The sequence below is a fragment of the Planococcus citri genome, chromosome 4 (assembly GCF_950023065.1).
Source record: "Planococcus citri chromosome 4, ihPlaCitr1.1, whole genome shotgun sequence".
NCBI lineage: Eukaryota > Metazoa > Arthropoda > Insecta > Hemiptera > Pseudococcidae > Planococcus > Planococcus citri.
In genome coordinates, this window is record NC_088680.1 from 71,588,341 (window position 1) to 71,605,600 (window position 17,260).

A 17,260-nucleotide genomic window follows, 5' to 3' on the forward strand; every position below is an offset into this window, starting at 1 on the left:
TTTGATATTGTTCTACTTTTTGAATTACAATTTTTCCAAAGCTTTTAGCCTCGATTCTCTCGACCCAATTTGATTCTCTTCTACCCACTAAGTTACAATTTCAAGAAACGTATGATTGAATTTGAAAAATATTGAGACCAGAAAAACTGGATTTTTTAAATTAAAATTGATGTTCTACTTTTCCATTTCAAGTCACATATTTTCCAAAACTTTTGCCATTGCTTCACTCGGGCCAATTTAGTTCTTTTTTTCACTCTGACGAATTTTACAAAACCACTGATAAAATTAAAAGAAAGTTGAGATCAGAAAACCCGAATTCTTACATTAAAATTGATGTTATTCTACTTTGCGAACTACAAACTTTTCAAAGCTTTCGGCCTCGCTTCGCTCGGCACAAATTGGTTCTCATCTACAAAGTTACAATATTTTAAAAAATCTATGATTGAATTTTGAAAAATGTTGAGATTAGAAAACCCGAATTCTTTCATTAAAATTGGTGTTATTCTACTTTTTGAATCATACATTTTCCAAAACTTTTGCCCTCGCTTCGCTCGGGCCATTCAAAATGCTACTTTAAATAATTTTAAGAAAGGTAGAGTAGGGTAATTGCAAAATTGTGACCTCATGCAAAAAAATATAAATTTTCTGGTTGTGCCAACTAAGGGGTGTCGAAGCAACAACCTTCACCGACCTATTCACCTGGTCACAACTTGCAGGGTTCCACTTGTCGCTCCGTAGCAAACACTATTGTCAAAGCATGTTGAAACCACTCATAAGTAAAGTGAGAGGGTTTTTTTTTAAAAATGCATGTAAAATAGAAAAAACGGTCGATTTATCTGGAATTTTCACGATTAGGGTCATGAAGGATTGAAGTTTAAGGTAGGATATCGCAATTTGAAATTTTGTTTTTATTTTGGCCGTAAATCGCGTTTTTGCAATCACCCCCAAAAAAATCGACTCCGGGTAATTGCAAAAACAATTTTTTTTTCATTTTTGCACTTACCACAAATATTTTTTGTCCTAAATAACTTGAAAATGGTTCGAAATTTCCAAAAAAAATTAACTTCCACGGTCACATGATGAGTTACTCGTTAGAGAAATGATTAACAGTTTTACTGAATTTCAAAATTATTGCTTCTTTTTAATGTTTTACTAATATATTTGATGAAAAATGTATTTCTATGACGAGTTTTTTTACATAAAAAACATCAGTTTTGTTCGTTTTAGCGAGTTTAGAAAAAAATAATTTTTCAACATTTTTTCACTCCCCTAAAAATTTGTTTGGGAAGTGGAAAAGTTTTCGAATTTTTTACCGAATCAAGACCACGAATACATCAAAAGTTAGCAAATGACACGTAGAATACACTGAGTGTGTTGAAAATACAAAAAAATATAAAAATAAAAAAAATATCGCCCACTTTTGCATTTACCCCAACATGGGGTAAATGCAAAAGTCGATTTTCAAATTTTCAAATTGCAATTTTCTCCACGATTTGTGGACCAAATTGTACCAAAATTTTACCATTGATAGAGAACCCCCTGAAGTATAAGTGGTACAAATTTCAGCTTCATCCATGCAATAGTCTTCTCACAGCGCCCTCTCAAAGTGTCACTGATCAAAAAGTGCTTTGCAATTACCCCACTCTACCTAATATGAAAATTAAACAGAAAAATTCCAGAAGTACTCATAATATTCAAAGCTTATAAAAAATGCAAATTTTTAATTTCTTTCGGAACAGAGCCACTTGCTTTTCAAAATTTTTTAATATCAGAGTGTTCACCACGTTAAAATTTTGATTATAGTCGGCAAAGTTACAATTTTTTGGCTACAAAATGTCGTGATACAATCCCCTCACTACTTGTAACTGAAATACCCTCTTTTTTCATCCAACTTGGGAATTTTCAGTCGAATAAGTTGGGAATTTTCAGTCAAATTGGTTGGGAATCTTAGATCTTTGCCCCCCAGCAAAACCACTTCGCTACGTCCCTGGATGAATTCGCACGAATTTTAGTATTATAATAATCATAGTACTTACGTTAGTATTGAGTGTTGTTCAAATTATTTTATTTTATTTTTTTTTAAATACCTACAGAACAAACACGTTTTTTGTTGTTATTTTATTAAGTATGAAAAGCGCAATTTATCTAGAATCAAATTTTTGACATTTTTTCACCTAATATGTACGTCTACATACGGCCACACAACATTAATTAAAAAAACGGACCCTCAATTCTGGATTGGGCCCCAATTTTCATGATTTCCCGGTAGGCCTTTTTGACCCAGTCCGCGCCTGCTTCCTACCAAGTTGGGTAGGAAAATTAAAGTGGGAAATAAACACTCGAAACTCACGTATTCCACTAGTAATTGGCATGCTGAACAACTTTTGTTATCATCATTTTTTTGATTACAGGGTTCTTTCACTTGAAATAGATCAAAAAAAATTTTTGACAAAAATCAAAATTCATCAATTTTGAGCATAATATGGCCGGAAAATTATCGCGAAACATGCCTTCCCAGTAATTTGAGGTTGCTGAACATGAATTTTTATTCAATTTCAACACAACTGTACACCCTGCACCCCCCCAATCCCGACAATTGTATTTCACCACAAATTCCACCCCCCACCCATAAGAAATTTTTTTTTGAAAAAGTAATCTGCGGGCTAATCAATGCTGTTCTCATTGAGCCATATACCAATTTTCGGCTTGTTCGGATAGTTTTTGGCCAAAATAACCCTAAAAAATACATTTTTAGTTTGTTTCTCGCCTTAGCAAGAAATATCCGCTGTAGGTGTATGAGCTATACTCGACTTTTCATCACAATCTAAACTCGAGCAGAAATAGTGAAAAAAATTCATTTCCTGGGGCTGAAAATTTCAGAACAAGCTGAAATTTAGTGTATGACTGTTTCAGTAGAGCATTGATATGTCTGTACACAAATTTTTCAAAAAAATAAATTTTAGGAGGGGAGGGGTGGATTTTGGGACGAACTTGATGGTGAGGGTTTTTGGTTCAAAGTTGGGCTAAAATAGAATCAAAATTCGAGTTCAGCGACCTTGAATTAGTGAGAAAACGTGGTTCGCGATAATTTTTTGGCCATATTTGGCCCAAAATTGACAAATTTCAATTTTTTCAAAATCCTGTTTTGCTCAATTATAAGCGGAAGGATCGTTTAATCAAAAAAATGATGATCACAAAAGTTGTTTAGCATGTCGTGTACTAATGAAATACATGGGTTTCAAATGATTATTACCTACTTTCGTCTACCTACTACCCATCAAGTTGGGTAGGTAAATGAAAATAGGAAATTAACACTCGAAAACCTCGTATTCCACTAGTACTTGGCATGCTAAACAAGTTTTGTCATTGCATTTTTTTCGATTAAGACAGACATTTTCTTGTGATTGAGTAAAACAGAATTTTGAAAAAATTGAAATTTGTCAATTTTGGGCCAAATATGGCCAAAAAATTATCGCGAATCACGTTTTCTCACTAATTCAAGGTCGCTGAACTCGAATTTTGATTCTATTTTAGCCCAACTTTGAACCAAAAACCCTCACCATCAAGTTCGTCCCAAAATCCACCCCTCCCCTCCTAAAATTTATTTTTTTGAAAAATTTGTGTACAGACATATCAATGCTCTACTGAAACAGTCATACACTAAATTTCAGCTTGTTCTGAAATTTACAGCCCCAGGAAATGAATTTTTTTCACTATTTCTGCTCGAGTTTAGATTGTGATGAAAAGTCGAGTACTTATATAGCTCATACACCTACAGTAGATATTTCTTGCTAAGGCGAGAAACGAACTAAAAATGTGTTTTTTAGGGTTATTTTGGCCAAAAACCATCCGAACAAGCTGAAAATTGGTATATATGGCTCAATCAGAACATCATTGATTAGCCCGCAGATTACTTTTTCAAAAAAAGTTTTCTTATGGGTGGGGGTGGAATTTGTGGTGAAATACAATTGTCGGGATTGGGGGGTGCAGGGTGTACAGTTGTGTTGAAATAAATACATTTGAGAGACCCATCTGGAAACCACACTCAATGTAGATCAACTCCATAAAAAAGTCGAGAATAAACTACAGGTCGATTCATTGGATGCTCAAATCAAATTAATTCCACACCTTCAGGAGGAATTCAAAAATGCTGGAGAAATCGAATATCGTGTTGGAGGCCTCACAATGACCCGAATTGGTGAAATTCGTTTTGGGGGAGTTGATATTATAGAGTTTTGGGGCTGATTTTCATTATTTTTATAAATACATATACCTACTCAACATTTTCTTTTTCAAAAATTTTCGAAAAATCAATTTTAATTACTAAATTTTTGGTTACTAAGCACCTACTTACTTACTCTTTCTAAAAATCGCGACTTCGTTCAAATCTATGGCGAACATTTTAGGTAGATAGTCCCTTTTCAGGAAGGTATACCTACCTGACTCCAACGCAAATTACCGTCAAGTCCTCAAGAATGTGAGAGAAAGGGGAAGGGGTCCCAATATTTCTTAGCACTCAAACGTCGTCTGCTTCAAAACTAATTTCACCGTTCGAATCGCATCAAAATCTGATTCGAAAGCACTCATTGAAGTTTTTAAAAAAGCTGAAAGTGAAATTTTTCATCTAAAAGCTCATGTTTCAAAATTTGGCCCTGTATGTGCGAGTGAGTTGTAGGCTTCAAAAGTGTGTAGAGAATGTCATAACTGTCATCAGAGTACTCGTAACAATTAACATAGACTGATTTAAAGTATAAAAAATTAGTCAAAACGAGATAATTTTTGAAGTATTTTTTTTAAGTGTTCCTTTCAGGTTATGAAAAATTGAAAATCGTGTAAATTTAGGAAGGTGGTTTATGGTCAATTGGTCATAATGATCTAAAACTGTAATAACTCTCTATAAGGCCTTAAAATTTGATCGAAAATTGGTTCTGTAAATCAAAATATGGTACTTCTAAAATTTCATGAATTTGAAAAAATTATTCGAAAATGAATAGATTTTTTATTAAAAAACCTACATAAATGAGAATGCTTACGCTAACGATTGAGGAGTACTTGTCACTTTTCAATTTTTTGTGGTACTTACATATCTTGCCCAAAATACGGTAGGTACCTATATACTTGTAATTAGTTTGAACTTTGAAGTTGATAATGAAGCAAAAGTTCATCAATTTTATAAAATAGGTGCCTACCTATCTAATCTATTCAAATTAACAAATTTCTTTCAGTAAAAATTAGATAGGTACTGTTCAAATTCTTTTCAGTGTTTCATACGTACCTACTCCTACAAATACGTATTTCAGTAGGCTACATTTTTAAGACTCACGTGTGTATTTGGCGCCAAATAGATTTATTTATTTAGCGCCAACAGCACATGGTTACAATAAGATAATGTTTTCTGTATTTCACGGATAAAATGTAGCGGTCAACTGCCTTGGCAGACACTCATCAATCAGCTGGGCACATTACAGCTTAGATAGAGGGTGTAAGGGATGGTTAAGGGATGAATGAAGTTGCATACCAATGCTATACATATGCTGCAGTCAACAGTACAACTTCACAATAACCCTAGGTAGTTTACGTTTACACAATAAAAAAAAAAAAAAAAAGATGTTCTCTTGGTTACTGTGAATATTCCAATATAAAGAGAGAGAACAATAAATGAAACAGAATAGGAACGAATACCTGCTTCACCAGTGTGTGTCAGGCCACACTCTCTAAAGAAACAACCAGTTTAATGTATAAGGGATTTTTAAAAAGACGAGCAGAAAGCACAAACTGGCTGAAAACCTTTCCGAGGGAATTTATTCCCTCCTCGTAGCTGGATGGTTGGCTGCCTTTCGTTTGTCTCTACTGCGTAGTGCTACTTTCACAATATCGTAAATAATACTGTGGACCAAAGTAGGTAGTGCCGCACCAGGGTATGCAGCGATTTTGTAAATGCTCAAAATTCTGTAGTGTTTTTTAAAGGTCTAAATCGTTGACTCAAAGGTCTAAATTTTCACTTGGAGATTTTCTCGTTTCTCGGTGTTAATAATTTTCATACTATGCTGGGTCCAGTTAAAAGCAGTCTGGTTCGTCATCGAAGTCGACGACGTTCCTCCAATAAAACTAAAAGTGAGAAGATTTCAAGATTTCTTAGTTCGAAGCGAATTGATCTATGTTTTTTTTCGACAATTCTCTATTGTGTTATTTTGATTTCAGAGTACTGGACGTTCGAGACCATTACGTACATGGAGTACGTTGCACAGGAATTTACAAAAGATGTACTGTGGACACTTCCTTTAGAAGAATTAATTAAATTCCTTTCAACTTGCGCCTCAAAACTCAACGTCGCGTAAGTTGAAGAATCCTTATGTATTGAAGTTTTGTTTCGTGTCCTATGAAATAAAACCCATTCATTGTCCTCAAGTTCGTATTACTTACAAATCTGTACAGGCTACGCGAACAGCATCTAATCGAGGAGCAACTGCAACAGTGGGGCATCTCCGATTCGACTGAATCGAATGGTAACACTTCAGCCAGTTCAGCCAAAACAGCGAGGAGATCTTCCTCACAAGATGAATCAGAATCGTCTCAAGAACAGAACTTCACTTTGAAGGACAGCGAAGAGATGTGCGCAAAATTGGAGGAATTGAAAAAGGCCGAGCTGAAGTCGGGTAAGTTGAAACATGGTTCTTGAATAATTAAAAGTAGGTAAATAATTTTTTAGAAAAACTAAAAACTTTGTTTTACCTAGATGAAAGGATCAGTGATAACCAAAGGAGTGCTATCTTGGGTGTTCTTCGAACTATTTTCAGTCACGAGACCCGATTTTCTACCGAAGAACTACGTAATATTTTGACGAAGCTCAGTGATATACTCCCATCTTTGAATAAACATTTTTCTAAATGCATACGCATGTAAACAAATTATTAACAGATATTTGCTAATGAAATCCGTATTTTGTTCCCCGTAATGCATAAATCATTCATTTATCGTAGTAATAATTTGTGTACTCAATTTTTGTGTTTTTAATGAATTCGAGATTACTCGATTTGCTCATGCTGCTCAAGCTGGTATTACTGTTCGATCGTAATTGGTTACGAGTTGAGATTTTCATAAGGAAAAGAACTACGAATTAGATCAGCGCGGATATCGCATTTATTCAATTACATAGAATAGTAGAAACTGAAAAAAAAAAAAAAATCAAAAACTTGAAAACACATACGACTGATATCGGATTTTTAAATTTTTTTTCATTAGCATTCAACTGTGTTTTTGTTTTTGATCGCAATTTCCAAATACTTATCTACTTTCTATTCTCGCTAAAAATTGTCGCTTTTCCGCAAAACATTCCAAAATGAATCTATTTTTTTCTAAAATTACCCAAAAGCCTGGCTTTTTAACTGAAAAATTAAAAAAGTCACACTTTTTAATCAACGATTGCGAAAAATCAATGGAAAAAGTATCTTTTTTTGCCAATAATTAAAGTCATTCTTCTTGTGTAAATTTTCAAAAATTGACAAAAATTCTTATTTTAGAATTTCGAAAAGTAGGTATTACTTTTTTTTCACAAATCGATCAAAATTTTTTACTTCTTAGCTAAAAATTGCAAAAAATGCCAGCTTTTCAGCAATGGAGAAGTTTCGCTTTTTCAGCCAAAATTACTAAAAAGTTGCTCTCATTTTTTTACCTCAGCAATGCAAAAAAGTTTGGCTTTTCGAAAAAAAATAAACTTCATTAGTAAATAATTTCCAAAAGTTGCTGCTCATCGTTGAAATCGTCAAATTTTTGCTCTATTTTCTTGTACGAAAATTCAAGTTTTTGCTTTCCAACAATTTTGTTCAAGATTTTCACTTTTTTAAAAAAATTATCCAAAAGTCGATTTTCTGCCAGAAATGATCAAAAGTATCGTTTTTGTCAATGATTCTCAGAAAGTCCTACTTTTTGCATGAAATTTTAAAAGTCTTGCTTTTTGCCAAAAGTTACCACAAATTTTCGCTTTCAAGTAAAATTGCTAAAAAAAAACTACACCAATAATAAAACTTCATTCAAAAAGATATAAAAGCTGTTCAAAATCAAAAAAGAAACACAAAATGAAAAAAACGGAAATTTTTCTCTTAAAAGAAAAACACATTTTTTTAAATTTTCATGTCTTTTTAAACAAACTTATCGGGAATTCTTTTTCAACAAAAAGAAAAACAGGAATTCCTTTTCTAAAAAAACTAGATTCTTGAAAAAAAAAGTTTGCTTCAAAAACCTTTTTTCAAAAAGCAATGGAACTTTGAACTTTCGTTTAAAAAACTAGAATTTTTCTTCAATAATAATGTTTTTTAGAATCTGAAATTACATAATTATTTTCAAAAAAATTTCTAGGATAGCTTTGAATTAAACCACATCACATCATATTGTACAACAAAATATATTACTGAGAATTTACACACGAAAATCTCACTGCTGACATAGTTACAAAAATATACACACGTAACAAAAAAAATAATAAAAATAACGACTTTCCACTCGGGTACAAAAAAATATTTCATTCGAACTTCTTTTCGATTCTACATAAATTCAAAATTATTAACATCGTCGAATTGGGCAGCAGCTTGCGAAGCGGTTTGCACAGCGTTCGAGTGAATATTACGAACCTGCTGAGGTTGAGGCTGTTGCTGCGGTCTTTGCATGCCGACCATCTGATGTCTACCGTAAGGTGGCTGATGCTGTAACAATAAAATGGGAAAATTATATCGAAACCAATGACTAACCACGAATACGAGTGGGCACGTAGAAAAAGGGCACTCACAGTCACTTCTAACTGAGTCTGGTATTGTAACTCTTGCTGTTGAGCCGCAGCCAATGTCTGCCTGAGTTGGTGAATTCTGGCCAAGTTTTCTTGCCGAGATAATTGCTGGTTGTGCAGCTCGACCGAGTTATCGTTGAGAGTGGGACGAGCGTTGAGCGATGTTACGGCGCCGCGTAGACCCATCGGACCTTGGGGTACGCTCATTCGGTTGGGATTTTGATGCAACATGGCTTGCTGGTTGTTTTGCGTTTGCATCATGGCTTCTGCCGGATTGACACCGCCGTGAGGTATACCGCCGACCATCAGGCCTCCTAAATTGAAACGAATATCATTTGTTAAATTCTTCAAGGCAGCGAATACTTATCAAAATATGTATTTTGATGGCCACTTGCCCATATGAGATTGCTGTCCATTCATCGGATTATTCATATTGCCAACGGGCATCATACCTCCACCCATATGACCGGGCTGCCCTTGAACATTATCACCTGGAACTGGAGTTTGAGATCCGGTCGTGCTCAAACCTTGAGGACCACCCTGAAATGCATCGTCAAAAATCAATAACACCTTTCTAGAGTAAAAAAAAAATAGCACCAACTAAAATAAATTGAGCTATACCGGCATTTTTCTCATATTCGGATTATTTTTACGCTGCTGTATCAAGCTACGAAGTCGCTCAACAAACGCCGTCTGATCATTTGGAATGAAACCGAGGTACACTTTTTTATCGGGCGTATAAAGTAAAATAAGCACTTTTAAATTGCAATCTGGAGAATTCGAATTATTGAACTGCACACAACCAGCCTGAAAAAGCAAAACAATACCATAACATAATGTTTCAAGTAAAGGAAAAAAGATATAGCACAAATAAGAATACCTAATTATGTACTTACAAAGTTACTACTCATCACTTTGGTTAATGCGTCTAAAGCTGGACAAGGAGACGGATGAAATAACACGGACGTAGAATTTTTAAAATACACTCCGCCTATGTTACTTATCAATGCTTTGGGCAAAAGCTGCATGACTAATTTCGGTGGCCAATTGTCAACTTTCCTGTAAATCGAGTACCAATTTCACGGCGTAAATTCAAAAATATCTCCGAAAAATTGGGGTAGCATTTTATTCAAAAAAACTGCTACTCACACTTCCGGTTCGCCATCTTTCGCATTCGAAGTGACAGCGCATGGAACTGACTTGAGGGCTTCGGTGGCATCCTTAGCTTGCTTGTCGTTCCATTCCAATACTCCACGCCAAATAGTCTGTCGTTGGAACTCGGACTAGAAATATAACAAAATTTTTAAAAAATTGAAAAGTACTTGTAATACGTATTAAGTAAATGTCTAATGCTTTAGAGTAATTAAGCGGATAGGTTCTAAAATTTCCATACGAGAAGTTGGACTGAATATAGTCCGGCATATGACAATAGAAGTAATTGCACCCCCCCCCCGCCGATCCTCCGGGACAATTTTTTTCTTAAAGGGGACATCCTAAGGAACATTTTAAAGCAAACTTGCCCCAATAAAAGTTGGCCTTACATACAAAATGGCGGCCATTTTGATTGACTGGTCAGACGAAATTGAAGATTTTGCGTTTCAACATAGGACTTGCACGAAATTTTTCAAGGTAGATCTAAAGATCATGCAAGAATTTATCACCTGTCAAAATTTCAAGAGCTAAAGTGCGTTTTTCGATTTTTGGTGAATTTTTGAAAATCAAATTTAGGCCAAAAACGAGGGAAAAAATCAAAATTTCACCAAATTGACAAAGAGAGCTGAAATTTGGGATATACCCTATTTTCGACATGCCAAATCGATTGGAAACGGTGTCAACCCGTTTTGAGCAGTTCTGGAGCCTCCAGCAGATTTTTAAAACTTGAAATTCCCACAAAATTCTATTAAATTGGAGTTGTAAAGCTAAAATTTATTCTAAAAACTAATTTCAATACCCTACGAAGTACTGCAGGTGAATTTCAACTCTTTTTGGAGCCTCCAGCGACTATTTGAAAATTCCTGAAGCCTCCAGCAGATTTTTGAAACTTTAAATTTTCACAAAATGTCATCAAATTAGTGGAGATGGAAAGCTGAAATTTACTCTACACTCCAATTTTAACACCCGCTGAAAACGACTTATGGTGGGTTCAAGTCATTTAAGAGCCCCCAGCAACTTTTTTGAAAATTACTGGAGCCTCCAATAGATTTTTGAAACTTGAAATTTCCCCAAAATTTCATCATACTGAGGTGGAGAGTCGAAATTCATTCTGCAAACTAATTTCAATACGCTACAAAGTGGACTGCTGGTGGATTCCAAGTCGTTTTGGAGCCTCCAGCGACTTTTTGATAGGTTGTATGACGTTTTTTTGGAAAATTGAAATTTCATAAAAGTAGCTGGAAGCTTAAAAACCATTTGAAACCACCATGTAGTCTGCGAAGTAAATTTCAGCTTGCCAACTCCATTTGATAAATTAATGTTGGAGAAATTTCAAGTTTCAAAAATCTACTTAAGGCTCCAGTAATTTTCAAAAAAGTCGCTGGAGGCTCTAAAATGACTTGAACCAACCTGAAGTCGTCTTCAGAGGGTTTTAAAATTGGAGTGTAGAGTAAATTTCCGCTTTCCATCTCCATCTGATGAAATTTTGAGAAAATTTAAAGTTTCAAAAATCTACTGGAGGCTCCAGTAATTTTCAAAAAAATCGCTGGGGGCTCTAAAATGACTTGAACTTACCTTAAGTCGTTTTCAGCGGGTGTTAAAATTGGAGTGTAGAGTAAATTTCAACTTTCCATCTCCATTAATTTGATGAAATTTTGTGAAAATTCAAAGTTTCAAAAATCTGCTGGAGGCTTCAGGAATTTTCAAAAAGTCGCTGGAGGCTCCAAAACGACTTGAAATTCACCTGCAGTACTTCGAAGCGTATTGAAATTAGTTTTTAGAATAAATTTTAGCTTTACAACTCCAATTTGATGGAATTTTGTGGGAAATTCGAGTTTCAAAAATCTGCTGGAGGCTCCAGAACTGCTCAAAACGGGTTGAAACCGTTTTCAATCGATTTGGCATGTCGAAAATAGGGTATATCCCAAATTTCAGCTTTCTTGGTCAATTCGGTAAAATTTTGATTTTTTCCTCATTTTTGGCCTAAATTCAATTTTCAAAAATTCACCAAAAATTGAAAAACGCACTTTAGCACTTGAAATTTTGACGGGTGATAAATTTTTGCATGATCTTTCGATCTACCTTTGTAAAATTCGAAAAATTTCGGTGCTCGAGGAAGAAAAATGAAACATCTTTGTAAAAACACAAGACTTTTGTTTTGCTAACTTTGAAACAAAAAGAGGAGGGATTTTTGAGCAATCAAAGCAAAAATCAGTGCTTATTGGATGTTTTTGCAAAACAAGTACAATTAATTTATTAGCAATTTTGACAAAAATTTCGACCATTATTTGACTACTTCATCAAAAACTACATTGCAATTTTTCGTTAACCAACCCAAAATTGACACTCTCTGATAATTTTGATTAAAAAAGGGGAATTTCTTGACAATTTTGACAAAAATTGACGATCTTTGAAATTTTTCTCTAAATAAATTGACACTTCAATTTTCAAGTGACAGTGCGTCCTATACTTACTCGTAAAAATGGAAAGAAATTTTGCGAGGAATTAAAATATTGAGTTTTTTGAAGAATTTTTCAACCCCAAAATCGGATCATGATTTTCGAGGATTTTGAAAAAAAGTCATGCGACTTGGCAAAATGTGTTTAAATTTCGCGAAAAATTCAAATATTACAACAAAAATGTATTTTAGCACTTCAAACAATTTTAGAGCCCCAAAATCACGTCATACTTTTTGGGATATTTACAAAGGGGCATGCAACCTATCAAAATAGGTTAAAATTTTGCATAAAATCAAAATTTTCTATCAAAACTTTTTTAGATAACTTTTTGATAGTTCGAGTGACATTTGTTTCAATTACAAGCTCAAAACTTTCAAGAAATCTTTTTTTGTTTTTTTGTTTTTTTTTTAAACCAACATTTTCGTAGTAATATTAGAATTTTTTGCGAAATTTTAACCCATTTTGAGTGGTTACACGACCACTTTCGAATTATTCTACAACTGTTCATTACTACTCGAACCCCTACTCTGTGACTGGAACTCACTTGTGGAGGATTCATTGCTTGCGGATTACCCATCATACCGCCCATGCCAGGGTGTTGTTGACCCATCATGGGATTCGGCCCAGCCATTCGTAATTGTTGTTGTTGCTGCTGCTGCTGCTGCTGCTGCTGTTGTTGTTGTTGTTGCTGTTGCTGCTGTTGTTGTAATTGTTGTTGTTGTTGCTGCTGCTGCTGTTGCTGTTGTTGTTGCTGTTGCAACTGACTTTGGAACTGGTGCATTTGTTGTGGATTTTGAGCCATCATACTCACTGACTGATGACTTATTTGAGGACCTACGAACCGTTTTCCAATTAGAACGTCACAATATAATGAAAAAATAAAAAAAATACGAATTCGGATTTGTTTTTTTCAAATTCTCTTCTCACCATCGAACCGGAACTGAGGCGGCATCGCATTAGGAGGCTGTTTCAGCTGACTAATCAGCGTGCTCGGTTGCTGAGGCGTACTTTGAAACGGTCTGGGTTGACCAGCGGCCATTGGCCAACGGCCTTGCGGCTGAGGCCCACCTCGTCCAAAACCCATTCCCTGTTGAGCGAAACTCGGATTCATGCCCGGTATCTGGCATTGATTAGGGTTGATCTGAGACGGATGCGGCGACATCATTTGAGGATTTTGATTGACGGCGTGTTGCATTTGTTGCTGAGCCATTTGCACACTTTGCTGTTGTTGTTGTTGTTGTTGGACTTGTTGCTGCTGCTGCTGCTGTTGTTGCTGTTGTTGGACTTGTTGCTGCTGCTGTAAGTGATGTTGTTGTTGAGGAGTTGGCGGTTGAGGTTGAGCTTGTGGTTGCTGCTGTTGTTGTTGTTGCTGCTGCTGCTGTTGCTGAACTTGAATTTGTTGTTGTTGTTGTTGCTGCTGCTGCGGCGGTTGTTGCTGTTGAGGTTGCATTTGCTGAGGTTGGGTTATATCGACGGTAGGCATTTGGTGCTGAACTTGGCCAGTCGGAGCCTGTGTGCGAAGATAGATTGCATATGGAAATTACTGAGAGGTATGGGAAGGCAAAGAGTCGAAATAAGTGCGAATACTTTACCTGAGGAGTGCCTTGTCTGAAAGGTACGCTTACAGCGGGCGTAGGCGATCCGATATTCACAGGATTTGATTTCGGACTCGCAACCGATAAGGTATTATGAGTGGCAGGAACGTTGGAAGGACTAACCGCTCGTTCTTTCAAACTAAAATCAAACCAAAATATACAAATTACGAATAAAATAAATGAAAAACCGAACCAATTTTTCAAGCACGTAAATTTGTTTTCTATTTACCTGAATCCTTGCAATAAAACTAAATGACGAGCGTGCTTGGAATAATTTTTACTCAACGCGAGATTCAAATCACCTCCAGTTTTCTCGTACAATTTGAATAAAGCGGGAATTTTACGAGGAGATAATATCGACACCAGTATATTTTTCTAAATAGAAAACAAAAAGCATAAAAAATCAACTGCTCGTTCGGAATCCTTCGCAATGAAACCATAATTGTTCCAAAGGAACGTACCTCGTGAAACTGCGTAGCCAATTGTTCTAAACTATTACCGGCGTATTTATGATTCTCCATAACAGATATAGCGTAAGGAGGAGAACTGCAAATCAAAATACAAAATTTCTGACATCCTTCTCGCGTAGATTCGATATCGTCGAAAAACTGTAGACACGTAGCCAAGCCTTCGGTAACATTCGCGTTAGTTTGGGCTTTTCCACCGCATAATCTATTTTAAAAAAAACAGATAGTTCAACGTTCAAGTTCAAGTTCGATATCAATTAGAGGAATTAAAAACAGTCCGATATTCTTACTTGACTTTTTCAATAATGGAGATCACGAAGCCGGGATCTCGTTCTTGAGCGAACGTTCGGCAACACGGTTTTGGCTTGATATCGGCCGCATGATACAATATTACCGAATATAAAATATTTCGATTCTACAAAATGATGACAATACATTAGGCCTACTTCAATAATAACGATGGAAAGCGATAGAGCATCGGAAACATTCTACTTACATCACAAGACATCTCATTGTTCTCAAATGGTCCCTGATTGAAATATCTGAAAATGAAATACGAACAAAAACGTTACAATACATAATGATGATGGTTCAGGTACACGAATTGTAAAAACATTCGATCCGTTAAACTTACTCGAGAATCGGTTGAATATAACTCGATTTCAATTCATTGATAAAAGTTCCATTCATAGATGTGGCCTCGATCACGAACACCACATCGATTTGCGGCTCGTGATCGTTGAGTGATGCAGTCACCATAATTCAATATGTAATAATAACTAGAACACTAAATACGTGAAATAAAATGCGTCATTTTGACGCTTCGAAGAGTAACACAAATCTAAATTAATTCAAAATGTTGTACTTTTCTTATCAAAACTCGAATGTGAAATCAAAACAATAAACATTGACTGATCATTTTGACCGACTATTCATTTTTGAAGGAGGCCGAAATCTTGAAACGCGGCCAATTGAGCGATTTCGAATAGAACTGAATTTATGTGATGTAAAACGAGTGCACGAAGTTGTACGTGAATTTATTTTAATTCAATTTCAAAAGCTCTATTTTTATGACTGACTGCTTATTTCATTAGTAGGCTACCTTCGTACCACACCAATAAAAAAGGGCTTCCGAATTGATATAAATAGTAACCGATGATTCGTTCGTAGTGATAATACGAGTCATGACAACTTTCGTTCTTTTTCACTAGACATTTTTTTTTTTTTCAAAAAATTAGAGAGGTAAGTATCGAAAATTATGAATTTTCATCTATTTAAATTTTCAATCGTAAAATTCATCGTCGTGTTCACTGTTCACAGACTTTGGTGACTTTTTCAATTTCATGCGAGACCCTAATTCGAGTAATTATTAATCTAATTCAATTCAATCTATCAATTGAAGTAGAACAATTTCCTTGATGTTATTTTGCCTCTTTGGAGATTGTTCTACTTCAATTAGTATGAATTAATTTCGTAATTAAAATTTAAAATATGAAATTGTGGTCAATTTGTGTAGTCCTTTAAGTATATGAAGAACAATATCTAGCAGTCTTGATCTTCAATCCACGAAAGTTGAAATAGGAACAGCATTCTTGGGATTCATTTCCAGGATGAGGATTAAGTAGCTACGCAAATTCATAAAATAACAAGGTTTACTGCTTGATCGTGAAGAGAGGAAAATGACGGACAAATAGCGAATGATAATGTCCTACCAACAATTTAAAAATGCGACATTGTATTTTGCATGCCCGGCAGGCGACAGAGGATTTTTTCGAGCCGACGAATATAAAATTTCAGACTTGATGGAAGATCTTTTAAAAATTCACAGCTGGAATTGATAGAACTGGTTGTACTGCATTCATCTACCTCGTGGTCATAACTCATGTAAATAAAATATGTTTTAAAAAACTCATTTGCACAAAATTATTAATATTATACAGCTCGATGATGCTTTTTCACACCTACTTTTTCCTACTTTTTGTACCACTCCAGCAAAAAAGTCTTTCAAACAATTAAAAATACTAACCGATAATTCGTTCATTTATGCTCAATTTTTTTTTATTTTTTTTTTTATTTCAAGTTTCAACAAGCACAGTCAGCCAAAAATCAGCAATATTAATATTAATTTCATTAATTTTAAATATACATAGTTGAAAGCAAAATTCATAAGAAATCAGAATTGAAAAAATTCATCGTCAGAGCGATTCAGTAGGATATCTTGTTATTTAATTAGAAAAATAATAATGTAATGATACATCCAATCTAAAAACCGAAGTAACTAGGTAATCTGCTTTATATTTTCGAAAATTGCTCATTGTTCAACCTTAGTTACTATGTATTTGGCACTACTCAGAATCAATAGGATTATTAGGTTTCATTATTCACAAAATAATTATAAATTATGTACTATTGTAAATAGGTAATCAAAATTTTCAATTCAACAAAAAAAAAAACTGATGTTAAATGATCCCTATGAAGGCGAATACATCATCTCTATCTCTCCATTCTTTTGGACTTCAATTTAAATAAAAATTTAGATACTATTGCACAAAAAAAATCTGGTGATTGGAATGGATATACAAATTTGAATCGACTTCGACTGAGTGATATTTGATTAATATCAAACAGTAAGACTAATAATGACCAGAAAAAATCAAACCCAACCAATCACGAATCTCAAATGGTAAATTCAGCACTTCATTGAGCAGAGAAGTTGAGCTGCTCTACTCTACTAACTGTTCATACTAGTTTAATTAAAATACATATAAATCGAGCGGGTAATAAAGTACATAATGTAAAACTGCATAT

At 34.8% G+C, this 17,260-nt stretch overlaps 2 protein-coding genes across 2 annotated transcripts; one reads left to right on the plus strand and one right to left on the minus strand.

Moving 5' to 3' along the window:
- Positions 1-5,874: 5,874 nt before the first annotated feature.
- LOC135842646 (uncharacterized) lies at positions 5,875-6,986 on the plus strand. Its single transcript, XM_065360200.1, has 4 exons — positions 5,875-6,114; positions 6,202-6,334; positions 6,436-6,656; positions 6,737-6,986. The coding sequence occupies exons 1-4, from the start codon at positions 6,045-6,047 to the stop codon at positions 6,901-6,903; spliced, it is 591 nt and encodes a 196-aa protein (XP_065216272.1). The 5' UTR covers positions 5,875-6,044; the 3' UTR covers positions 6,904-6,986.
- A 1,396-nt stretch (positions 6,987-8,382) lies between these two features.
- LOC135842641 (mediator of RNA polymerase II transcription subunit 25-like) lies at positions 8,383-15,532 on the minus strand. Its single transcript, XM_065360191.1, has 14 exons — positions 15,087-15,532; positions 14,949-14,994; positions 14,743-14,867; positions 14,447-14,657; positions 14,215-14,360; positions 13,983-14,124; positions 13,318-13,900; positions 12,935-13,224; positions 9,929-10,062; positions 9,676-9,838; positions 9,401-9,586; positions 9,175-9,319; positions 8,783-9,093; positions 8,383-8,699 (listed from the first exon to the last, which is right to left on the minus strand). The coding sequence occupies exons 1-14, from the start codon at positions 15,209-15,211 to the stop codon at positions 8,541-8,543; spliced, it is 2,766 nt and encodes a 921-aa protein (XP_065216263.1). The 5' UTR covers positions 15,212-15,532; the 3' UTR covers positions 8,383-8,540.
- Positions 15,533-17,260: the final 1,728 nt, after the last annotated feature.